We start from the raw sequence: 26197 nt of genomic DNA on the forward strand, positions 1-26197 counted from the left end.
AGTTTGATTTCAGTCTCAGCTGTAACCTATCAGCTGTGTGACCTTGGAAAAGTCACCTAACCTCTCTGTGCCTAAATCGATTTTCCATAAAATGGAGATAAGGCCACTATACACTTGAAAGTTATATATGTGTGTTTATGTAATCGGGCTTCCCAGGTGGTGCTAGTGGTAAAGAACCCACCTGGCAGTGCAGGAAACATAAGAGAAGTAGGTTTGATCCTTGAGTCAGGAAAATCCCCTGGAGAAGGAAATGGCAACCCACTCCAGTATTCTTGCCTGGAGAACCCCATGGACAGAGGAGCCTGGCAGGCTACAGTCCATGAGGTCACACAGAATCAGACACAACTGTTGTTAACTAAACAACAACAACAACATATGTATATGAAATAAACAGCACAATGCCTATCACATAAGATAAATAAAATAAAAAACATAATATAAAGTAAACTATATGATACTGATGTTATGAGTCTCTTATGCATTGTAATGTAGAATAAGGATAGCTTGTAATAAGGGACAAATTAAGCCACAATCAAAATTTTCATACTGGACTAAGATATATTCATGGCTACCTCTAATCCTCTTTAGAAAGAGGATATGTCATGGGAGTAAGAATATAGTCTATTACCTTTAGAAGTGTATTTTAATATATATATTAGATAGATATGCTTTTCAGAAGATGTTAATATGTATACATAGATGTATGCATATATGTACTGTGTGACACATTGCTGATAGTTGAAAATTTTTCAGAGCTGTTGCCATTTTATTCCTGTGGGAACAGGAAAGTAAAAACAGATGATGTATCAGCCTCTTTACACAGAGAATTTCTTCTAATCCTGACAACAACACTATGATATTCTGCAAAGGATCCCACAGCTAAAATGCGAGGCAACCAAGTTGGCCTGGCTTCAAAGCCCCAGTTCTCTGGGCTGCACTGAGATCGGTGGGTGGATGTCCCTGTCTTCCAGATGCTGTGGACGGCAACTGGGGCTGCTGGTCCTCCTGGAGCTCGTGTGATGCTACTTACAGGAGATCGAGAACCCGCGAATGCAACAACCCTGCCCCTCAGCAAGGAGGAAAACGCTGTGAGGGGGAGAGGCGGCAAGAGGAACACTGCACGTTCTCCATAATGCAGAACGAGTAAGGATGGAAAGACGGGCACCGGGGAGAGTGGGCAGCCCCCACCCCCACTGCTAGAGACTTGCAGTATTTATTTTTTTATTGCTAAGTGAAGAAATACTTAGAATTTTACCTATTCCAACATATCAGTGAGGTGTTAGGTATGATACTACCCCTTTTCCTCTCTAATATTTTCTCTCTTTTTTATCTGTTTTATATACATATATATATGGGCTTCCCAAGTGGCGCTAGTGGCAAAGAACCCACCTGCCGATGCAGGAGACATAAGAGACACAGGTTCTATCTATGGGTCAGGAAGATCCCCTGGAGGAGGTCATGGCAACCCACCCCAGTATTCTTGCCTGGGAAATCCCATGGACAGAGGAGCCTGGTGGGCTACAGTCCGTGGCATTGCAAAGAGTCAGACACAATTAAAGCAACTTAGCATGCTCTAAAGTATACATATATACACACACTTTAGAGCATATATATTCTCTAAAGTATATATATATATGCATCCATATATGTACATACATAGACATTTAAGTATGTGTACATATTTATTTTATTATACGCATCTTTTTTTTCCCTTCTAGTGGACAACCATGCATCAGTGATGATGAGTACATGAAAGAAACTGATCTCCCTGAATTAGAATCAGATTCAGGGTGTCCTCAACCAGTCCCTCCAGAAAATGGGTTTATTCGGGTAAGCATCCTGACCTTCACTTTAGGTTTGGAATCCTAAAAGGAGAACTTAGGAAGCATGCATTTTCTTTTATGTGGAGTTATTTTTTTCATAGTTTAATAACCTATTGACTTAAAAGGTAAAAAAGGTAATATTTAGAAAGGCTCCACCACTTCCCCTCTTGAATTCCCTGAAGACGTCCTCATACCTAGTTAGACCAAAGGCTGACAGGGTCTTTTGTGCTCCTTGGCACTAACCCATGTGCTGATTACACATTTATGTGAGTAAAGAATGGTTTGGATGACTTCTCTGCTGCTGCTGCTGCTGCTGCTAAGTCACTTCAGTCGTGTCCTACTCTGTGCCACCCCAGAGACGGCAGCGCACCAGGCTCCCCTGTCCCTGGGATTCTCAAGGCAAGAATACTGGAGTGGGTTGCCATTGCCTTCTCCGGATGGCTTCTCTAAGAGTCTACAAATAAGATCCGACTGTTTATTTCTGAATCTAAACAAACTAACCCCCTATCTAAGGCACATTATCAGGGAAACAAACTAGTTTGACTATAACATAGGTGGTGTTGAGCCTATAATGATTTATTAGGCTAAATACCTATAGAACTCTTAAGCAATCAAAGTTTTATTACCTTTTATCTTTTTTCTTTAAACCACTGTATATTTCTATGATTAAAAACAACTTTTTTGTTAGACAGCTCTGTGACTTTAGATATAAATTTTCAGGAGATACATAATACTTAAAATTGATCACAAGAGGCATGTGCCTTAATCAATTTCACATTTTTAAAAGAAAGTTTACCTTTCTTAAACCCAGTGAAGCCTTTCATCTGTTTCCAACTATGTCATATTTATGATTAAAGAGCAATAACCTTTGATTCTCCAAAGCCAGCAAATAAATAGCCACAGAACAGTGTCTGCACTAATATATCTTCCCTGTTCATTCATCTTCTGTTCATGTATAAGGTGCTAGGCCTAGAGGTGTGAAGGGGGAGAAATATTTTGGAAGGGAGTAATGTCTTTGGCCACCTGATGTGAAGAGCCGAATCATTAGAAAAGACCCTGATGCTGTAAACCATTGAAGGCAGGAGGAGAAAGGGATGGCATCACCAACTCGATGGACATGAGTTTGAGCAAGCTCCAGGAGTTGGTGATGGACAGGGAAGCCTGGCATGCTGCAGTCCACGGGGTCACAAAGAGTCGGACATGACTGAGTGACTGAACTGAACTGAATGTTCATTAGTCCTTACTGGAGAACCAGAGATTCTCGAACTCCAAAGTCTTAAGCAAGGCCCAGAAACTTCCATAACAAGCAAGATCTCCTGTAATACTGGTGCTGCTAGTTGGGGAGCCACACTTTGGGAACAAATCCTTCAGGACAGGGATCAGCAAACTATACCCAGGAGCCAAATCTGGTCTGCCCTCTGTTTTTCTTTTTCTTTTCTTTTTTAGTATTTATTTATTCACATTTGGCTGTGCTGAGTCTTTGTTGCTGCTCCATTTTTTTCTCTAGTTGCAGCAAGCAGGGCTTACTCTTCGTTGTGGTGAACGGGCTTCTCACTGCCATGATGTCTCTTGTTGAGACACAAGCTCTAGAGTGAGCAGGTTTCAGTAGTTGTGGCTTCCAGGCTTTAGAGCTCAGACTCAATAGTTGGGGTGCACAGACTTCCAGGGCATGTGGGATCTTCCTGGACCAGGGGTCGAAACGTGTCCCTTGCATTGGTAGGTGGATTCTTTACCACAGAGCTACCAGGGAGGCCCTGTTCATCCTTTTTCAAGTGAATTTTTTGGAACACAACTACATTCCTTTGTTTACATAATGACTATGACTTTTTTGGGCAACAATGGCACAAGGTGACAGATGCTACCTGGCCTGTAATTGACTCTCAAGGCCCTTTACAGAAATAGTTTGCCAGTCCCTGCCCTTTTCAACATTATCCTCAAAATTGCACTTTGTCACATCCAGATTTCTAAATAATTTTTAATCTGTTTGCGTCAGTTGCTTACATAAAGTGTTAAAATGATTGACGTTCTAATTTTAAAAACACACAAAAGGTTTAAACAGTGATTCATTATTCCAATGACTGTTCACAAAATTAGAATATATGTTTCCATTTCTATGAATAAGTTCACTCCTTGTTTCAATTTACTCTTTATTAAAGGCCTAATTCCTACCTAACAATAGTTTTTGCTCAAAAGTAAGACAATTTTGACTTTCCTAATGAGCACTTTCTAGAATTCCAAGTAGCGAAATGCCCCTTTTATGGAATCAAAGGCAGATATGCCTCATTCCAGGCTAGAGCAATCATGCCACTGCATGTGAAGATATCTGTTTAGTGACCAAAGGCACTTACCCCAGAGGCAAGTGACAGTGACTTTGGGTAAAGGCCTTTGCTAAGTTGGTCTAGCAGATGTGTTGACCAAAGCTTGATGGCTGCAGCATATACTTATAGGTTATAGCTTCATAAGAGAAATGAAGCAGAAGCTTGTGACAATAACGTATTTCAGAATGATTGTGAGGGAAAATGTGCAGCCTTTGAATAAAATATCCAGATCATTAATACTAGTCATCATGCCATTCCCCTTGGAAACATAGCCATATCCATAACAACCAATGATGGGATACTCTTTTTGTATTCAGAAAATTAATCATCTTCTGGGAGACAAGTTGAATCTCATGGCTACATAGTAACAAAGGTTGATAACTGAACTTTCACCTCCCTCAAAAGTCCCATCTTCAATTCTCAGAGAATAACTTCCTAGTCAGTTCTTTGTACTTGCCTCCCATTCAGTAAGGAGAGACCGTTACATTACTGTCTTCCTCAAAAGGAGAGTGTTTTTCATTTTATTCAGCATAGTTATCAAGCCCTGTGTAAGGCTCAGACGGTAAAGAATCTGCTTCCAATGCAGGAGACCGGGGTTCGATCCTTGGGTCAGGAAGATATCCTGGAGAAGGGAATGGCAACTTACGCCAGTATTCTTGCCTGGAGAATCCCATAGACAGAGGGGCTTGGCGGGCTAGAGTCCATGGAATTGCAAAGAGTCAGTCTCAACTGAGTGACTAACACACAAAGATTTGTGAGGCAGAGATCTGGTAGAAGAAATACCACTCAGGCATAGGTGTGGGGCTGATAAATGTGATAAACATAAAATAGAGCTTATACAAGTTTAAGCGTAGGGGTGGGGCTGATAAATGTGATCAAATAGAACTTTGTGCAAGTTTCTCTCTAAAACCAAAAGGATGATACACGTGATGAAACTGGTAAATGAAAGAGATTTCCCACACAGGAAATTCTACTTGAGTTGGGTCTCAGGACAATGGAAGAGAGAAGATGTTGAGGACAGAGGAAACAGTTAATAAAGATATGGAGGCATGAAAGAGAATATTATGTGCAAAGAATGGTAGATGCCTTTGTTTTCCTAGAGCATAGATTCTATGGGGGAGAAATGGCAAGAGGTGAGGATGGGGAAGTGGGTTAAGTTTCATATTCCAAGTTAAATATATAAAATCTACTTTATCTTAAAATCTTTTCGTGAACTCCCACATGCCAATAGTTGCACTTTATTTACACATTAAGTGGGAAAATATGTAATGCCCAATAGATTATTAGGAACACTTTCAAATGATTTGTAGTCAATTTGTTACCATAGCAATTGCATATATTTGCTGCATATGTAGAATACATTACTCATTCAGTTTATAGCCGCAGGATAGTATATAGTTTTCTTATTCTTGCAATAGTAAGCCATCACATATACAGAGTAGAGTAAGTTATTAAGTAAATATATGTGTATATATATATATATTCTAATCAATTTAACCTAGAAATATGGAAGAAGGATTAGAAGAGGGACTAGTTGGTTGTTAGATAGCTCGATAGTTATGGTAAGTGAAGTCGCTCAGTCGTGTCCAACTCTTTGTGACCCGGTGGACTGTAGACCACCAGGCTCCTCTGTCCATGGGATTCTCCAGGCAAGAATACTGGAGTGGGTTGCCATTTCCTTCTCCAGGGCATCTTGTTGGTCCAGGGATCGAGTTGTGATAAGAGAGAATATGTACTGTGAGCAAAGGCAGTGATGATGGCAAAGGAAAGGAGTGAACTTTGAGAGATATTTAGAAGTGCACATTTAGCAGACTCTGAGTATATACAGGAGTGAAGGAACAGAAGAGATCGAGGAAGGCCCTGAGGTGTTTGAAGATATTATTCATCACACTGGTAATGTGCTGATTTCGGTTTTAATTCTAGAATGAAAAGAAACAGTACTCAGTTGGAGAAGAAGTTGAAATTTTATGCTTTACTGGATTCAAAGCTGTTGGATACCAGTACTTCAGATGCTTACCAGACAGGAGCTGGAGGCAAGGAGACGTGGAATGCCAACGTGAGAACTGGGCAGACCCTCTATGTGACTGCTAAAGAATGAACGTGCCCAAAATAAATAAAGAAAAGTCACACCCTTAGATAAGTACATTTTACCATTTTTCAGTAACTCTGGTGAAAAGCTTTAGTGAAACAGAAAATAGGATTCATCTGCTAAAGTTAGATTTCAAACTGTGTTCATATTTTAGTTCTCACCCCTGCATGTTAGCCGGACTGTGAGGCTTGTGCTTAAAAAGAAATTGGGGACTTCTGCTAACTGCATCCAACCACAGACATCGGCCTGGCCCAGAGTACAAAGAGATGCAAGCTAATGGGTCCCAGGGAAATGATGCTTAACTCTTAGGTGTCAGAGATGGCATATCATGTGAAATGCAGTTTTCCCCTTGGAGCACATTGGCATGCTTTGCTGGAAAAGAGAGCAAGGGTTTGTAGGCTCCACACATACCCATGCTTCATCGGAGTCAAAATGTGATTCAAACAAGGTTCAGATGGGAACTCCAAAGAGTTATTATGGAATACCATGACACAAAGTTGAAATCAGTGTCAATTAGAACATCCTGCCTCTGTGTCACCCACAGTGCAGCCACCTGCTTTTGGGAAAACTCACTGGGGAGAAGAGCGAAAAGATTATTTCTTGAAAATGTCCCAATGATGTAGTGAAAGTTACGAGTAACTGAAATCATTTCCATAGCAAGTTCTTCCGTTAATAGAACTAAAGGCAGTTTCTCAGTGGAAGCCTGGGATCCTCAAGCCCCCATTTTTCTGCTCAAAAGGCAGCATTAACACTGAACCGATGTGGTCAATCACATAAAATCATTTAGTGGAATGCACAAAATCTGCCTGTATCCCTTGAGTGTTCTGCTCCACCAAATGCATCTGAAATGTTTCTCTCTCTGCAGGGACAGAGTGCCTCAAGCCAACAGTGCCGGAAGGACTGACGCTGTCACCATTTCAGACATTATATAAAATTGGTGACTCCATTGAGCTAACCTGTCCCAGAGGTTTGGTTGTCAATGGGCCATCGAGGTACACATGCAGTGGGGATTCCTGGACACCACCTATTTTGGACTCACTCAGCTGTGAAAAAGGTAACAGCTCAGGATCCTGGGGTCTGCTAAGGTGGTGTCCTTTGAGATTATCTGTGTAGCATCCACAGAGATGCTGTTGCTTATGACGGGTGAAGTTGTATTTCACCTGTATTGATGAAGAGCTCAGGCACACAGAAGTAGCTATTGGTCAAGTGGATAATTTCAAACCTTGGAGAGTGAGGTCAATTTTATTTCCCAATCTAATACTTCAATATTCTGATAGAGCACAGTGCTCTTATATAACAAGATCAGAATTGAGGGTTAACTGAAATTTTAGCTCAACTGGAGAGTGACAAAAAAGTAATACACATTGCTTTTTAATTAATTAAACATTTTATATTAACTTATTTGCTTGTTTGATGAGTCGCTTCAGTCCTGTCTGGCTTTTTGCAACTCCCTGGACTGTAGCCTGCCAGGCTCCTCCATCCATGGGATTCTCCAAGCAAGAAGACTGGAGTGGGTTGCCATCTCCTCCTCCAGGGGATCTTCTCGACCCAGGGATCATACCCACATCTCCTGCAGTCCCTTCATTGCAGGTGGATTCTTTACTGCTGAGCCACTGGGAGCCTGTTATTTTTAATTTAGAACATAGAAATATATAAATATTCACCAATTTTCTAACATAGGACCAACCTCTTATTTCCTAAAGGGTCTCCTGATTTGAGTTCCAAGATTTCTTTCTTGAATAAAACAAATACCTAATTCATCATTTGCCATCCCATAGATGGCAATTTTGCTATCCCATATCAATTTCTCTAAAACAATAAGTTTTTAAACTCCAAGTAGGGCACTTCTTTGAAAACCACCTCTGCTTAAGTCCCTTTCCCTGATTCTGATGTCGTTGAGCTAGGAGGGCCAGTATTTGTGTTTATACAAATCTTTCCGAGTTAATCTGGATACAGCCAAAGTCGAGAGTTACTGTTTTGAAGAGAGGTGAAAGCTTAAAGGCAACTTTTGCAGCAAATTTGACTAGAAAATGCTTTAAAATGGTTATATGTATTTTTTTCCTTAATCTTTTACAGTAGTTTCATCCACAGTTAATTCAGAGAAACATTTTTGCAAACCATTTTAAATTATTCAATGTTTTCAACTTTGTTTTTATAAAAATAATTTTTCCTCCTTTATTTTATCAGTTGATATATTTATCAACTTATATGTAAGTTTGATATATTATGGAAGTTGATATATTTAATTAGCGTACACAATTACAATAGGAATTGGCATAAACAGACTTGGAAACAAATAAAACGGACTCTTGGTAAGTCTATAACTGGACTAGTGGTGCAGAAGAGTGAAGCTGTGAAAGACAGGAACATATAAACCTGGAAGTTCAGTTTCTGACAGGCAGCTAGCTGGCAGCAGGAGCTGAGAACTCCCATTAGTCTGGCGTGTTGGTTACTTGGAGGAAAAGGAAGGGAGTTTCAACTATTTCATATCTTCCAAATTTCTCAACATGTTTGTTCAAGTTATGTCTCATTTTTAATCAGAGAATCCTGGAGGGTTTATCTGAGCTCAGCTACGATTAGGCCTATTTTGCCTATGAAAAAACTAAAGGCAAAGAGACGCTAAATTAGACCCAAAACCAGACAGTTTGGGTCAAACAAGCGGCTCTGCTAATTCCTCAAGCTCTCTGCTACCTTGCCTTCTTTATCCTGTTTTGTGCTTTTATAATGTCTGAAGGAAAAGGAGAAACTTAATCTCTTACATGGGTTTCCCTGGTGGCTCAGATGGTAAAGAATCTGCCTGCAATGCAAGAGACCTGGGTTCAGTCCCTGGGTTGGGAAGATCCCCTGGAGAAGGAAATGGTAACCCACTCCAGCATTCTTGCTTGGAGAATCCCATGGACAGAGGAGCCTGGTAGGCAGCAGTCCATGGGGTCACAAAGAGTTGAACATGATTGAGTGACTTTCACTTTTCAACGGTTATATAACCTTAAAACTATTGATAAAGAGATAATATGGAAATCTGTGAGAACTTCAGGTTGGTATTGTGGCTTAGCTTCACCTGATTCTTGATCATACATGTAAGAGAGATGAATGTGTTTAGGGACTACACAGTTTACAAAATTAAGACTTTCTGGGCATCTTAGGTAGATCCTTCTCTTTATACAAATAACAGCATATGTATACACATACACACACCCCTCCATGTTTTTAAAAGAAATTGCAATTATAATTCAAACTGAGAGATAACAAAATGCTCTACATCGAGATAAAAGAAAGAAATACTCCATCTCATCTACTTTCTCTCCGACAATGTTGGCAGAAAGATCAATGAAAGGAGTCAGAGAAAAAGAAAGTCATCAGTAAAACTAAACCTCTTTACTCTCAATGTGGTGGGAGATGTGTGATACAGAGATGTCCAGGTCATTGGTTGGCCAGAAAGACTTTTCATTCTTTTAATGTGAAAAAGAATTTTGCTTCCTGAAGAAATGAGATGCCGTACACCTCCCCTGTCATTTTTATCCCTTCCTCTAAGAAATTAACACCTCCAAAGATCCTCTTGCCTTCATCACTCTTTAAAGATTGCAATGTTTTCATTTCCACGTTGCTCACAAATTGTGCAGGGCAGAAAGTGTGAGCAGCTGATGACCAGTTCTGCCTTCCACCTGATTCTTAGTGAGGGAGCAAAGAATCCTTGTATGTGGTCACTGATGACGTCAAACTGGTGGGAAGGGAGCAAAGCTCTGTGTGCTTGAAAACTGATGCTCTTTGGAAATGTATAGCTTAGAGTCCCTCCTTGACCTGAGTAAGTGTGGGTTTATTTACAAAAGCCAAAGAGGCATAGCCACACAAGACACCAAAGAAAAACAAGCCCATGTCAATGGAAATCTTAGTATCTGAGAACTTAGCAGCAGTTATAGGTCTGCATGTTCATGAAAGCTCTGAGCCAAATTTCACCAGCTAGAATGAGGGTCCTAAAAGAGGAGAATAGCAGGGAATGGAAATGCATAGCAGCAAAGAAGAAAATGTACCAATTTTTTAAATCTTTATTTTTGCCTGTAACATAAACCTGCTTCCCTACCAAACCTCCTGCCTGAAATACCTTTCTACTTCTCTCCTTTGTCAGTTACTCGCTTACAGAGGCCATTGTGGTCATATGGATGCCTGATTAGTCAGATCCACTCTAGGGACGTGTGTTTCATCCAGGAGGCTTGGGATGTCAGCTCCATGTTTAATTCAATCAGTCTAAAGCTTCTTTGGGTGAGCCTCAACATAAGCAAAGATAACCAAGATTTCCCCTTCCATATACCTACTGCAATGCGGGTATATAATTCGCATGGAATGTGGAAGACCTGGGTTCCATCCCTGGGTTGGGAAGTTCCCCTGGAGGAGGGCATAGCAACCCACTCCAGTATCCTGGAGAATCCCCATGGACAGAGGAGACTGGTAGGCTACAGTCCATAGGGCCGCAAAGAGCTGGGCATGACTGAGCAACTAAGCACAGCATTTAGCACGTAATATACCCGTGTTCTTCATTCTACTTTAATCTCCCGTACTCATATTCAGTATTTAATTGCTCATCTTAGCACAAGCATCATTTCCTTATAAATCTTCCTTACCTTTCTCAGTTGTTTTTTTTTTTTTTGCTGATATGGTCTCCTGAAATATTTCTTCCAAATACCTATCTCAGCTTTTAATTATAAACTCATCCCTATGATTATTTGATTAATGTCTCTTTTTCCACTATTGCTTAGATTCATGGAAAAAGAGGATAACTGCTGTTTTCATTTTTCTACTTCTCTTTTTCCCACCATAACATCCTAGTACCTAGAATATTGGGCAGGGATAAATAGCTACATTTGGGAGCTGTCCATTTCTCCGCTGATTATTCTTATAAGAAAAGTCTGGCTTTTCATTATCCCCTAAAATCCATTTGCACAGTTGTTGACACTGACATCCATATTGCTAAACCCAATGGACAATATTTCGGTCTTCATTTGCTTTGGTCTCAGCAACATTCGACAGAGCTGACCTTCTGCAGATGTATTCTTTCCCTAGTTCCAACACACAATGCCATCTGGTTTAACTTCTACCCCTCTGGCTGCTGCCCTGCATCTTTAGCAGGCTCCTGCCTGTGCATGGACTTTAAATGCTGGAGTTCCTCAAGACTCAGATCTGTGCCCTAACCTCATGCTACACTCTCCTGCTGAGGAATCTCACCCATACCCAGGGCATCATTGATCCCTCCATAGGCTAATAACAAATTTAAATCTTTCCCACAGACTTCTCCACTGAGCTTTAGTCCTGAGTATCCAAATTCCTATACACCTGTTTTGTTTGGCTGACTTAAAGAGATCACAGATTCAGCATTTGCAGAGAGGAATTCCCGAGTCATCACTCTTGCCTCCCTACCACTAACTTTTTCTAATATTTACTGTTTCAGTTTAGGCATCAACATCTATTCTCTTATGCAAACCAGAAATCTAAGAATTACACTTGACCGTTCTTATAACCTACCCACAATATGCAATCTCATGCATTTTACATGGTTGAAATGTCTCAGATTCACCCACTTCTCTCCATTTCCACCTCTGGCACTTTGATCCAAATGACCATTCTCTTTCACCCAAACTACTACAGTGAACGTGAAAGTTGCTCAGTCACGTCAGACTCTTTTCGACCCCATGGACTGTACAGTCCATGGGATTCTCCAGGCCAGAATACTGGAGTGGGTAGCCTTTCCCTCCTCTAGAGGATCTTCCCAATAATAACCTCATAAATTCTCTACCGTCTTGACCACCTTGCCTCTCCAAATGCATCCTCTACACAGAAGCCAGAATTAAATTCTTTTCCACATCCAGACCTGATTTTGTCACACCACCCCCTGCTAAAACCTATCAAAGATTTACCACTGGTTATAACATAAGACAAAAATCCTTCAAAAGCCCTTTATGACCCTACACAGTCCACCACACAGCCATTTCTCTGGCCATTTCTTGTTGCTTGCCCTTGTTTCCCTGGCTTTCTTTCAATTCCAAGAAAGTCAAATGTTCTCTCTCTTTTGAGCACGTTCATGTCTGCTATTTCCTTCGCTTCCATCATACTCCATTTTCTCTTCCCATTTTACTGTTCATAACCTTCCTGGCTACATCAATTTTCTTGATTATATGCTTTCTCTTTAATAGCACTAATAACAGCAGAAATTCTATGTGTAGAGTGTGTGTGTTTGATTAATGTCTGTCTGCCCACAAGACTAGAATTTCTGTGAGCATGGGATCTGGGTCAAATTTTGCTCAACTCACTATCGCCAGAATCTATCACAGTGCTGGTAAATCATAGTCGTTCAATAAATATTTGAAAAACGAACAACAATTTCACCAATTTCAATTTCTTGAACTTAATAGCAGTTTTAGGTTGGAAACGTGACAGCTCACAAGGGCTAGAAAGGACTTTTCAGATGGACTATTTCATAACAACAGATTTGAAAAAGCTAAAATGAGTGCTCTAACTCTAGGAGACAAGTGAGAACATTTCACCATAGCCTTTTCTCCTAAATTCAAACTGACCACTTGAAATCCATGCTGTGAACTGTTCTTGTCTTCATTGTCTTTTGTTTCAGATATCCTGACAGGCTTAAGGGGTCACTGTCAACCAGGACAAAAACAGTTGGGATCTGAATGCGTTTGCATGTCTCCAGAAGAAGACTGTGGGTAAGAGATACTCTCTGGACTGTGCTTAGGAACTGAGAAAACCAGTCTAGTGTAACCAACTTCATGAAGGAGCTGGGCTTCTTAAAGCATGAAAACAAAACATATTTATTTTTAATATAACTGATACCCCTTGTGCCCTGTTGAATTCTTCCTTCCCCACTGAGTAGCAAGCAGTCTTAATTATCTCTCAGCCTTGTTCCCTAAGTTGCATAGCTTTTGTACTAAAACAATCTCATTCTGGTGATAAAGACATTTCTATCCTGTTTAAAGCATCAGACACAATTATCTCAAAGCCTTCTTCTTCCCCCTAAGTATAGGAGTGAAGTTGTGACTCCAAGAGGTTGGAGTAGAGAAAGAGGTGTGAGCATGGACTTCACACACACACATACACACACATCTCTTTGTCAGTTTATTCTTTCACATGGTGGCAGAGAGCATAAAGAAAAATGATATATCCTTATATGGCTGCCATGACTCTCTGTAATTATAATTGCCTTTTTCTAAATAAACCCAAGAGTGTCAAGAGTACTTATTAATTTCAGGACTACTTTCGTGGGAGAAAAATCCTAAGTAAGATTCGCTTAAAGTAAAATTTTGTTTCTCTATCTTACAAAATAAATGCAGGGGGAAGGCAGTCTAGGGATGGTCTGGTGATTCTCTTCTTGCAGATAGGAGCAAGAAGCTCCTTCCTGCTGTCTGTTCTGCTATGCTTTTTTTAACTCTAATATTCATACTTTGTGTTTTATTGAGGTATAGCTGATACTTTATTTCTCTTTATTAAAATAAAATTGTCTGGTCTGACATTCTTGAAGTTATATCATGGTGCAAGATTTCTCTGCTGGAGTACAAAGGAAGGAAGATCAGAAATGGACACATGCTCTGTTTTTAAGGAGAGTTCCTGGGGGTTCATCACAGCTCCCATTTCACTACTCTTCTCTTGTTCACATGGCCATGTGGCCCTGCAAGGGAGGCGATGAAATGCCTAGAAGCAAAATCATTGGCTAGAAGCAAAAGCATTTTTTTCAGTAAAATTCAGTTCAGTTCAGTTCAGTCCCTTAATCATGTCCGACACCTTGCAACCCCATGGACCACAGCACGACAGGCCTCCCTGTCCATCACCAACTCCCAGCGTTCACTCAAACTCATGTCCATTGACTCGGTGATGCCATCCACCCATCTCATCCTCTGTCGTCCCCTTCTTCTGCCCTCAAACTTTCCCAGCATCAGGGTCTTTTCCAGTGAGCCAGCTGTTCGCATCAGGGGGCCAAAGTATTGGAGTTTCAGCTTCAACATCAATCCTTCTAATGAACGACCAGGACTGATCACCTCTAGGATGGACCGGTCGGATCTCCTTGCAGTCCAAGGGACTCACAAGAGTCTTCTCCAACACTGCAGTTCAAGAGCATCAATTCTTTGACGCTCAGCTTTCTTCACAGTCTGACTCTCACATCCATACATGGCCACTGAAAAAACCATAGCCTTGACTAGATGGACCTTAGTTGGCAAAGTAATGTCTCTGCTTTTTAATATGCTGTCTAGGTTGGTCATAACTTTTCTTCCAAGGAGTAAGCATCTTTTAATTTCATGGCTGCAATCACCATCTGCAGTGATTTTGGAGCCCCAAAAAATAAAGTCTGCCACTGTTTCCACTGTTTCCCCATCTATTTCCCATGAAGTGATGGGACTGGATGCCATGATCTTTATTTTCTGAATGTTGAGTTTTAAGCCAACTTTTTCACTCTCAACTTTCACTTTCATCAAGAGGCTCTTTAGTTCTTCACTTTCTGGTGTCATCTGCATATCTGAGGTTATTGATATTTCTCCCAGCAATCTTGATTCCAGCTTGTGCTTCATCCAGCCCAGCATTTCTCATGATGTACTCTGCATATAGGTTACATAAGCAGGGTGACAATATACAGCCTTGATGTATTCCTTTTCCTATTTGGAACCAGTCTGTTGTTCCATGTCCAGTTCTAACTGTTGCTTCCTGACCTGCATACAGATTTCTCAAGAGGCAGGTCAGGTGGTCTGGTATTCCCATCTCTTTCAGAATTTTCCATAGACATTGTGATCTACACAGTCAAAGGCTTTGGCATAGTCAATAAAGCAGAAAGAGATGTTTTTCTGGACCTCTCTTGCTTTTTCAATGATCCAGTGGATATTGGCAATTTGATCTCTGGTTCCTCTGCCTTTTCTAAAACCATCTTGAACATCTGGAAGTTCATGGTTCACGTATTGCTGAAGCCTGGCTTGGAGAATTTTGAGCATTACTTTACTAGCGTTGAGATGAGTGCAATTGTGCGGTAGTCTGAGAATTCTTTGGCATTGCCTTTCTTTGGGATTGGAATGAAAACTGACCTTTTCCAGTCCTGTGGCCACTGCTGAGTTTTCTAAATTTGCTGGCATATTGGGTGCAGCACTTTCATAGCATCATCTTTTAGGGTTTGAAATAGCTCAACTGGAATTCCTCACCTCCACTAGCTTTGTTCCTAGTGATGCTTCCTAAGACCCACTTGATTTCACATTCTAGGATGTCTGATTCTAGGTGAGTGATCACACCATCATGATCATCTGGGTCATGAAGATCTTTTTTGTACAGTTCTTCTGTGTATTCTCGCCACCTCTTCTTAATATCTTCTACTTCTGTTAGGTCCATACCATCTCTGTCCTTTATCGAGCCCATCTTTGCATGAAATATTCCCTTAGTATCTCTAATTTTCTCAAAGAGCTCTCTAGTCTTTGCCATTCTATTATTTTCTTCTATTTCTTTGCACTGATCACTGAGGAAGACTTTTCCTTGCTATTCTTTGGAACTCTGACTTCCAATGGGTTTATCGTTCCTTCTCTCCTTTGCTTTTTGCTTCTCTTCTTTTCCCAGCTATTTGTAAGGCCTCCTCAGACAGCTATTTTGCTTTTCTGCATTTCTTTTTCTTGGGGATGGTCTTGATCCCTATCTCCTGTACAATGTCACGAACCTCCATCCATAGTTTATCAGGCACTCTATCAGATCTAGTCCCTTAAATCTATTTCTCACTTCCACTGTATAATCATAAGGGATTTGATTTAGGTCATACTTGAATGGTCTAGTGGTTTTCCCTACTTTCTTCAATTTAAGTCTGAATTTGGTAAAAAGGAGTTCATGATCTGAGCCACAGTCAGCTTCTGGTCTTGTTTTGGCTGACTGTATAGAGCTTCTCTATACATCTTTTCTATACAGTTTTTGACTGCAAAGAATATAACCAGTCTAATTTCGGTGTTGGCCATCTTGTGATGCCCATGTGTAGAGTCTTCTCTTGTGTTGTTGGAAGAGGGTGTTTGCTATGACCAGTGCGTTCTCTTTGCAAAACTTTATTAGCCTTTGCCCTGGTTCATTCTATACTCCAAGGCCATTTGCCTGTTACTCCAGGTGTTTCCTGACTTCCTACTTTTGCATTCCAGTCCCCTATAATGAAAAGGACACCTTTTAGGGTGTTAGTTCTAAAAGGTCTTGTAAGTCTTCACAGAACTGTTCAACTTCAGCTTCTTCAGCATTACAGGTCCAGGCATAGACTTGGATTACCGTGAATTGAATGGTTTGCCTTAGAAACGAACAGAGATCATTCTGTCGTTTTTGAGATTGCATCCAAGTACTGCATTTCGGACTCTTTTGTTGACTATCATGGCTAATCCATTTCTTCTAAGGGATTCCTGCCCACAGTAGTAGATATAATGATCATCTGAGTTAAATTCACCCATTCCAGTCCATTTTAGTTCACTGATTCCTTTAGAATGTCGACATCTACTCTTGCCGTTTCCTGTTTGACCACTTCCAGTTTGCCTTGATTCATGCACCTAACATTCCAGGTTCCTATGCAGTATTGCTCTTTACAGCATCAGATCTTGCTTCTATCACCAGTCACATCCACAACTGGGTGTTGTTTTTGCTTTGGCTCCTTCCCTTCATTATTTCTGGAATTATTTCTCCACTGAGCTCTAGTAGCATATTGCACACCCATCTTTCAGTGTCCTATCTTTTTGCCTTTTCATACTGTTCATGGGGTTCTCAAGGCAAGAATACTGAAGTGATTTGCCATTCCTTTCTCCAGTGGACCACATTTTGTCAGAACTCTCCACCATGACCTGTCTGTCTTGGGTAGTCCTACGTGGTAAATAAAATTAGAATTAAGTTATCGAAGAAGAGAATGAATAAATGGTGAAATAGGAAGTCAACAGACTGTGTCCAGTTGTGATATTTTACTTTTTATATATTTTAAACAATGCAGGCTGTTCTAGGGCAATTTTCATCTTCAAAAACACATGTACATAATTGTTGGGGCTTCCCAGGTGGCTCAGTGATAAAGAATTCGCCTGCCAATGCAGGAGGCACAGTTTCAATCCCTGGGTCAAGAAGATCCCCTGAAGAGGGGAATGGCAACCCACTGCAGTAATCTTGCCTGGAAAATCCCGTGGACAAGGAGCCTGCTGGGCTACAGTTCATGGAGTCACAAAGGGTCAGACATAACTTGGCGACTAAACAGCAGCAGCAGCAGTTCATAATTGCTACTTTGGAATTTTTCTTCTATTTCTTTGCACCAAGGTTTTTTTCAGCTTTAACACTGATTGCCTCTCACATTCTTCTGAGTTCCAAGTAAACAAACACTTGTAGGGACACTTTGTTTATTTTTATTTATGAGACCACTACAGGGACTTTTTCTGTAACATTCCACTGTTGTAATTCAGCCCAAAGATGGCTCTGTCTGTCTTCCTAAGAATCAACCACAAGTGGTCCACCTTGTATGAGCTACCTGCTGCTGGGGTCTCCTCACCCAGAAAATGGCCTTCTAGGGAGAACTCACAACATTCACATTGTCCATGTAACCCGGAGGGAACTTCTTTCTTTGTTTGCAATACCAGACTATGAGAGCACAGTCTTCTAGAACTGTCTGAATTTCAGCTCAGCCCTCCCTCTCCAGCCTCTTCCTATACGCCTCAGTCCTCTTTGATATGGCATCGAAGGTGTTTGTGAGAGTGACTGGCCCCACGGCTTAAATTCTCTGAACTTAGAAAGTGGCTTTTTGTTCTGTCTCTGGGCTTCAGTTCCTGGAAACAAATTTACACACTGGTGCACTGATTTTTAACTCTGAAGTTGACATCAGAGAAGAAACTCAGGTTTGGAGTAATCAAGTTCTTGTCCTCTCAGCAAGAAAAAGACTATGGCTATCTTCTTGTTAACAGGACCCATCCCTTTACTTAGATTTAGTGAGTTAATCAGAGATTGACCTAAAAACTCATGCTGTTAGTCACAATACAAACACACTTGCAATGCTATATAATTATATTTAAGACTTTGGTGTTGCAAATGAGTTCAGGGGAAGTGCAGACTAAAATAGACTAGGTTGATCAGAATTAGCTTCAAAATGTAGCCAAGAATTGATCTGGACATAGACAGCTGGAGATGGGAGACAGTGCAACATGGATTGAGCAGGGCATGGGATGGTAGCAAAGGAAGAATAATCTTGTCAGTCTAGAAAATGCTCAATACAATTGTCAGGTGATAAAAAGGGATTAAGGAGGATGGGAAACTGATTCTAGAAAGGAAAGTTGATTGGATGAATTCAAAATAGAAGATTTTGATTATCAGAATTAATGAATTCAGACTTTAATTTGAAGGCAATTGTGAGTAGTAACAAGCTTAAAATGATTTGGGTTTTTTTTAGGAAGATGAATCCCAGAGCATGCAAGATTAAATGAGAGACTGAAAGGAGAGAAACTGGGGTACAGAACTAGGTGGAAAGTTAACGTATGAGTTGGCTACACACCATCTTTTCTAGTCTTCATGTATAAATGCTTGCTTTTCTCTCCCATATAGCTATTATTCAGAAGAAATCTGTGTGCTTGATACAACATCCAGCCATCACTTTACTTCATCTGCTTGTAAGCTTTTGGCTGAGAAATGTTTAAATAATCAGCGGCTCCATTTTCTACATGTTGGTTCATGCGAAGAGGGTCCACAGTTAAAATGGGGTCTGGAAAGGATAAAACTTTCCTCCAGTAGCACAAAGAATGAATCCTGTGGTTATGACACCTGCTACAACTGGGAAAAATGTTCAGGTAAGCCCCAGTGGTAATTCGTACTAAAAAAGCTATCGCTTAACCTTCATCTCAGCTAGTACATCTTCTTTGTATTTATACATTGTTTCTTATAAATAACCTTTCCTTAATCAAAACTAATTCTTTTTCATTGTAAAAAATGTTAGGAAATGATTTAAATAGAAGGAAAAATTAGAACCCAACCTACCCACAATTAGAAATAACTACTTTAACCACGTTGGTGTAAATCTTTCCAGTCTTTTTCTGTACATACATAATCAGACTCACCTTTCATCCCCAAGTAAGAACACCCATCCTGATCTCATGCTTCAGCACCCCACTTCCCCACCCTTTGGAGGGCCTTTATCAAATTGTCTAAGTTTCCTCTGGCAGATGGAACCAGCTGGGGCCAGCATAGGTAGAGTGCCCTGAGCCTGGACTGGGTTCCTCATCAATACCAATTACCAGAAATATCTGCCTCAAGTATTTTGAAGTCCCCTTGTAGTGCCTGGGATCAGCCCATGCTGGTAGGGTTCCATAGGCAGGATGCCTTGAACCCACATGAGGTTCCTTGTGAGCCCAAGCCCTATTCCCCTCTTGTGGAACATTCTCCTACCCTCTACTGCTTCTCTCCTCATTAGATGTGATGTTCCAAGAAGCTCTGGGACTGTATCTACAGAGTCTTCCCTGGCTCAGAGCTAGACCCTCATTCCCAGAGAGCAGCCTGGGGAGCCACTGGCCAGCAGGGTAGTCTTTCTCAAAATTGCTTGAGATCAGAATGCTAGTATGGAGTTGACACTATTTAGAATGGCTTCAATCATTTATATAAAAGAAACACCCCATTAAAAAATTCCCTGGAGCCTCACACACCTCAGGGATAGCACTGATTATATTACTTGAAAACAATAGGATCAAATACTACATCTTATTTATATATTGCGGTTTTTTTCACTTTGATATATCATGAAATTATTTCCATATCATTATATATTATTCTGCCACATAATTTTCAATGTCTGCAAAAACTTATATGGGCATTTTGTGATTTTACTTAATCAATCTTCAATTTGATATTTAGATTTTCCCCCAGATTTTGCTATTAGAAACAGTGCTGTGATAGACAAATCTATCACAGGTAAATCTATACTCTAAGATTCTATCCTTAGATTTTACTTAAATGGAATGTTTCTAGATAAATACTATTTTAAAATAGAAAGTCTTTGTTGATGCAATGTATCAACTTGCTTTCTAGAAATGTCTTTATCATATTATATTCATATTTATAGTGTGTGATAAAAACTGCCTTTCACACCCTCACCAAACCTTGGAGCTATTACCTGTTTATATCTCTGCCTATTTGATACTTAAAAAATAGTTTTACATTTCTATTTTCAGTAAGTGTATTGCCTATTGGCATTTCATTTGTGAACTGCTTAAAAGCAGAAACTTCACAGCAGTGCATTTGCGCTAAGGTGAAATTGGAACCTGAAATAGTTCAACTGAGCTTCATATAATACATAAATATTGGTTGAAGATTAGGACTTAACAGAACTCAAATAGGCAGCTAGATTTCCCTCTGGCCCATCTTCAAAAAATCATCTGAAATCGAGGCATAAAGTAAGCAACGGGAACTTAGTGAATTGTTAACCTTTAGCTGAAGCCACTTTAGTTTTGCAAAAACAAAGATAAAAACCTTATTATTACCCTTGACTTCTCTTTCACTTTTCAACCCAGTTCTTTGAGTCAGTCCTGGAAAAAGGGAGATGCTTTATAAACCAAATCCAGGCTTTTCTTGATCCACTTAAAGCTGATTATCAAGGTCCAGCTCCCTTGACAGGTGGCAGGATGAAATCCATGACAGAAGGTCACCATGATTGGCACAGCCAACAGGCCATCTGATGGTGGCTACTCAGCAAGTCACTCTCTGGGGCTTCTCACATTGTGCCTCGAATAAGGCAATTTCACATCAGTTCAGTTCAGTCACTTAGTCATGTCTGACTCTGTGACCCCATGGACCACAGCAAGCCAGGCCTCCCTGTCCTTCACCAACTCCTGGAGCTTACCCAAACTCATGTCCATTGAGTCAGTGATGCCATCCAACCATCTCATCCTCCATCCCCTTTTCCTCCTGCCTTATTTCCCAAAATAAGGGTCATTTCAAATTAGTCAGCTCTTCCTATCATGTGGCCAAAATATTGGAGCTTCAGCCTCAACATCAGTCCCTCCAGTGAACACCCAGGACCGATTTCCTTTAGGATGGACTGGTTGGATCTCCTTGCAGTCCAAGGGACTCACAAGAGTCTTCTCCAACACCGCAGTTCAAAAGCATCAATTCTTCGACACTCAGTTGTTCACAGTCCAACTCTCATATCCATACATGACTACTGGAAACACCATAGCCTTGACTAGATGGACCTTTGTTGACAAAGTAATGTCCCTGCTTTTGAATATGCTACTAGGTTGGTCATAACTTTTCTTCCAAGAAGTAAGTGTCTTTTAATTTCATGGCTGCAATCACCATCTGCAGTGAGTTTGGAGCCCCCAAAAATAAAGTCTGCCACAGTTTCCACTGTTTCCCCATCTATTTCCCATGAAGTGATGGGACTGGATGCCATGATCTTCATTTTCTGAATGTTGAGCTTTAAGCCAACTTTTTCACTCTCAACTTTCACTTTCATCAAGAGGCTCTTTAGTTCTTCACTTTCTGCCATAAGGGTGGTGTCATCTGCATATCTGAGGTTTTTGATATTTCTCCCGGCAATCTTGATTCCAGCTTGTGCTTCATCCAGTCCAGCGTTTCTCATGATGTACTCTGCATATAGGTTACATAAGCAGGGTGACAATATACAGCCTTGATGTATTCCTTTTCCTATTTGGAACCAGTCTGTTGTTCCATGTCCAGTAACTGTTGCTTCTTGACCTGCATATAGGTTTCTCAAGAGGCAGGTCAAGTGGTCTGGTATTCCCATCTCTTTCAGAATTTTCCACAGTTTCTTGTGATCCACACGGTCAAAGGCTTTGGCATAGTCAATAAAGCAGAAATAGATGTTTTTCTGGAACTCTCTTACTTTTTCGATTATCCAGCGAATATTGGCAATTTGATCTCTGGTTCCTCTGCCTTTTCTAAAACCATCTTGAGCATCTGGAAGTTCACATATTGCTGAAGCCTGGCTTGGAGAATTTTGAGCATTACTTTACTAGCATGTGAGATGAGTACAATTAGTTTGAGCATTCCAATTTTACACAGAAGGTGGAAAACCAGGCCTAAATACTTACATTGCTTGACTCTAATCATTGTTCAGTCATCATGAACACTACTATTCATTTTTTTGTTGCCTGACCAATACCATCACCTAACTGACATCTCTCTCAGAGACAATAATTTGTGATAGATAAGAGCTGAAAGTACTGTACAACTATGTATTTATTTAAATTTTGGATTTAAAAAATAAACTTTTTCTCTAAAAATTATAATGTAAGAACATTATTGTCAAAATACATACAAAAAATAAAAGGGATTTGGACAGCAGGAAGGACAAATGGTGCCTGTCTGTACCACAATAGGTAACACAGGTGTTCGGGGATGTGTTTACTGTTAACATCTATTTTCCTTGTTTATCATGGAGAAATGTCTTCATGGAACTCCTCTGTTTCAAAGAGTTTCTTTCCCCCCCGCCCCTTTTTCTTTTCCTACAAATTATTCTTTCCAAATTTGGCTGAGTAACAATACACGACTTAACGATTTAGTCAAAATATATCTTTATTTTTAGCCCTTTGCTTAGTGTGTGCGTGCTTAGCCCCTAGGTTAGGTCCGACTCTTTGTGACCCCTACGTATATCTAAATCCCATAGTCACCAGGACCCTAAGCTTGTCTTTAAAAAAGAGCAGTCAACTAAAACTATAGTCACAACCTGAAAGTAGAGAGTTATTTTATTTGGTGGGAACATCTAGGACCAGGAGCCTGAGCCCGGGAGACAGGATCTCAGTAGCTCTGAGAAAGCTGCTCCAAGGATGCGGGCGGGGGAGTCTGGCTATATACAAGTTTGCAACAAAGGGAGCAGGCCCTCTGAACATCAAAGATCAGATATCAAGTTAAGGAATTTAACATTTTTTGTATGGGAAGATGCAAGCCTCTCTGCTCACTGAACTCGTTCCTTTCATATGCACCTCTATCTGGAGCCAATCCTGTTTCCTTCCTTGTTCACCTTAAGGAATGGCAGATGGCTGCTTCTTGCATTTCCCCAGCTCCTCAGCAATCACCACAGGTGGTGGCAGCATCTGCTAGATCTCAGTGTGGGGAGACCTCATTCACATTCGGAAGCTAGAAATCGCTGATGGCTGTGACTGTGCTTAAGTCATTCAGTCGTGTCCAACTCTTTGCGACCTCATGGACTGTAGCCTACCAGGCTCCTCTGTCCCTGGGGATTCTCCAGGAAGAACCCCTTCAGGGGAACTTCTCAACCCAGGGATCAAACTCAGGTCTCCTGAATTGCAAGCAGATTCTTTACCTGCTGAGCCACCAGGAAGGCCCAATGGCTGTGACATTTCTTGTTTGTTGATATAGCAGGAGATATTTTCATTTCACAGAACATATAAAGTTTGAATACTTAACAAATATTGGTCAAATTAGCAGAATGTCTTGGGGTAGTAAAAATAAAGCATGAACATTACTTAATAAGAGAGTTAAGTCATTTAAAATATCCTTTGATCCTACACACAGTCCAAAAACTGAAAGCATTTTTCCCCTAAAGATATGATCTGCCTGTGCCAGCCTTCTTTAGCTGGTGAGCAAAAGTCAGTGTCACAGAGATATCTGTTCATGTGGCACTCCAGAACAAGAGTATGAACCACAGCATTTATGAAAAGAGGAAACTAAAAAGGTATTTCATACTCAATCTAACTCAGATATTTTGGCAACATAAATTATCCCTCAAATACTTTTCTTTTTGAATACTTATACCTGCACCCCAAATCCAGAATTGAAACCAATTGATGAAGCAGAATTAATTGAGCACCTTGTTAAGAGCTGGTTGGGACAAACAGATGGATGAGTCGTGGTTACTGCTCTCTCACAAAGCAGTTGTAAGAGGCTTGGGAGAAAGACATATGAAAAGCTAGATTTCTCCAGGGGAATCTACCCAATCCAGAGACTGAACCCCAATCTCCCGCATTGCAGGCAGATTCTTTACCATCCAAGCCACCAGGGAAGCTAATTAACAAAAGACTATAAAAATGTCAGGTGTGGTACTGAGAAATTTACACCATTAAAATTTAGTTATAGAAAACCTTGGTAGGGGATATGCGGCTATACAATGCTTCATGGAGGAGTTAAGGCTTATAGACATTGGACATGGGCAGGAATATTGGAAAGAGCATACCAGTCTGGCAAAAGAAGGGAATAGGATGGGCAGTGGACAAAAACTGGACCACCCTTGGGGTCCTTACTGGGAAACAGAGAGAGAGTCACTCTATCTGGGATGAAGAAAGCAGAGAATATCTGCTGCAAAGGGACATTGAGGCCAAATGGTGGAGGACCTTGAACTTTGATCAAATGAGCTTATATCCTTTTACTCTAAATTGATTTAATATACTTGGCTTTGGCAACTTTACCCCAAATGGTCATTTTAAAACTCTTTCATGAATACAAGATTATATGAATTATGAAGTGATGGGGTGGTTTTGAAGCCAAGCCTCATAACCTAGGAATATTCTAGGAAGAAATAAAAAATGTGGTACAGAATTATAAGAAGTGGCAGACTTTATTTTCTTGGGCTCCAAAATCACTGCAGAAAGTGTTTGCAGCCATGAAATTAAAAGATGCTTACTCCTTGGAAGGAAAGTTATGACCAACCTAGATAGCATATTTAAAAGCAGAGACATTACTTTGCCAACAAAGGTCCGTCTAGTCAAGGCTATGGTTTTGCCAGTGGCCATGTGTAGATGTGAGAGTTGGATGGTGAAGAAAGCTGAGCGCTGAAGAATTGATGCTTTTGGACTGTGGTGTTGGAGAAGACTCTTGAGAGTCCCTTGGACTGCAAGGAGATCCAACCAGTTCATCCTAAAGGAGATCAGTCCTGTGTGTTCATTAGAAGGACTGACGTTGAAGCTGAAACTCCAATACTTTGGCCACCTCATGCAAAGCGTTGTCTCATTGGAAAAGACCCTGATGCTGGGAGGGATTGGGGGCAGGAGGAGAAGGGGATGACAGAAGATAAGATGGCTGGATGGCATCACCGACTCGATGCACATGAGTTTGAGTGAACTCCGGGAGTTGGTGATGGACAGGGAGGCCTGGCGTGCTGTGATTCATGGGGTCGCAAAGAGTCGGACACGACTGAGCGACTGAACTGAACTGAGTAGCTGATTGGATGTGGCTAGCGGGGGAGAGGAGGTGTCAGAGGTAGCCTGGCTCCTACATCTTACTGACTTACCAGCAGCCTCTCCTCGCTTACATCCAAATGACTCCATTCAACCACAGTTGGGTCTTTTGAGTCAGTCCCTTTGTGCTCGCATTCTCACTCATTGCCACCAAAGTGCTCGCTGCACTGGGGAGGAGTCAGGTAAAATCAAATCCTAAAGCCCTGTAGAGAGTCACACTGTCTCTCTCCTTGCAGCTACCACCTCCAAGTGTGTCTGCCTGTTACCCTCCTGGTGCACCAAGGGCGGAGACCAACTCTTCTGCGTCAAAATAGGATCATCAGTGAGCGGGAAAACAATGAACATATGTGAAGTAGGAGCTGTAAAATGTGCCAAAAGGGAAATGGAAATACTGCATTCTGGGAGGTGTTAGACCTAACACAATTACCCATAAACAGAGTTACTACCCCCCTACCCCCGCAAATAACCCCTACAAAAGGACACTGTTGAATAAACAGCAGACTGGCACATTCAAGAGTTACCGACAAAAATCCTTAGGTGTTAGTTTCACACAATAATTCTCCCTGCCTCTCTCATGTCTTCTCCCTCGTCCACTTCCCATCCATGCAGCTCTATAGCATATCTCTAGGCAATAACTTCCACATCAATCTAGTAAATTCTTCAGTTCATGTCACACTAAAATGATTGGACTTCTGAGGACCTTATGATGCCTGCGGTATTAAGCATACTGACAAGAAGAAATCAGAATAAAAACGATAATTTTCTTCAATGAATCAATAAACATAGAAACCTAAACAACTTGTACAACACATT

The 26197-nt window shown here is 40.8% G+C and overlaps 1 protein-coding gene across 1 annotated transcript in view; it reads left to right on the forward strand.

The window, feature by feature from the left end:
* The window catches only part of C6 (complement C6), a 65765-nt gene extending 39969 nt beyond the window's left edge, over positions 1-25796 (forward strand). The window contains exons 11-17 of the mRNA XM_052659295.1: positions 972-1143; positions 1719-1830; positions 6065-6197; positions 7096-7284; positions 12847-12937; positions 18786-19027; positions 25621-25796. Coding sequence (XP_052515255.1) covers positions 972-1143; positions 1719-1830; positions 6065-6197; positions 7096-7284; positions 12847-12937; positions 18786-19027; positions 25621-25796 — 1115 coding nt within the window. The remainder of the gene's footprint in view (positions 1-971; positions 1144-1718; positions 1831-6064; positions 6198-7095; positions 7285-12846; positions 12938-18785; positions 19028-25620) is intronic.
* Positions 25797-26197: the final 401 nt, after the last annotated feature.

Source organism: Budorcas taxicolor, chromosome 20 (assembly GCF_023091745.1).
Source record: "Budorcas taxicolor isolate Tak-1 chromosome 20, Takin1.1, whole genome shotgun sequence".
NCBI lineage: Eukaryota > Metazoa > Chordata > Mammalia > Artiodactyla > Bovidae > Budorcas > Budorcas taxicolor.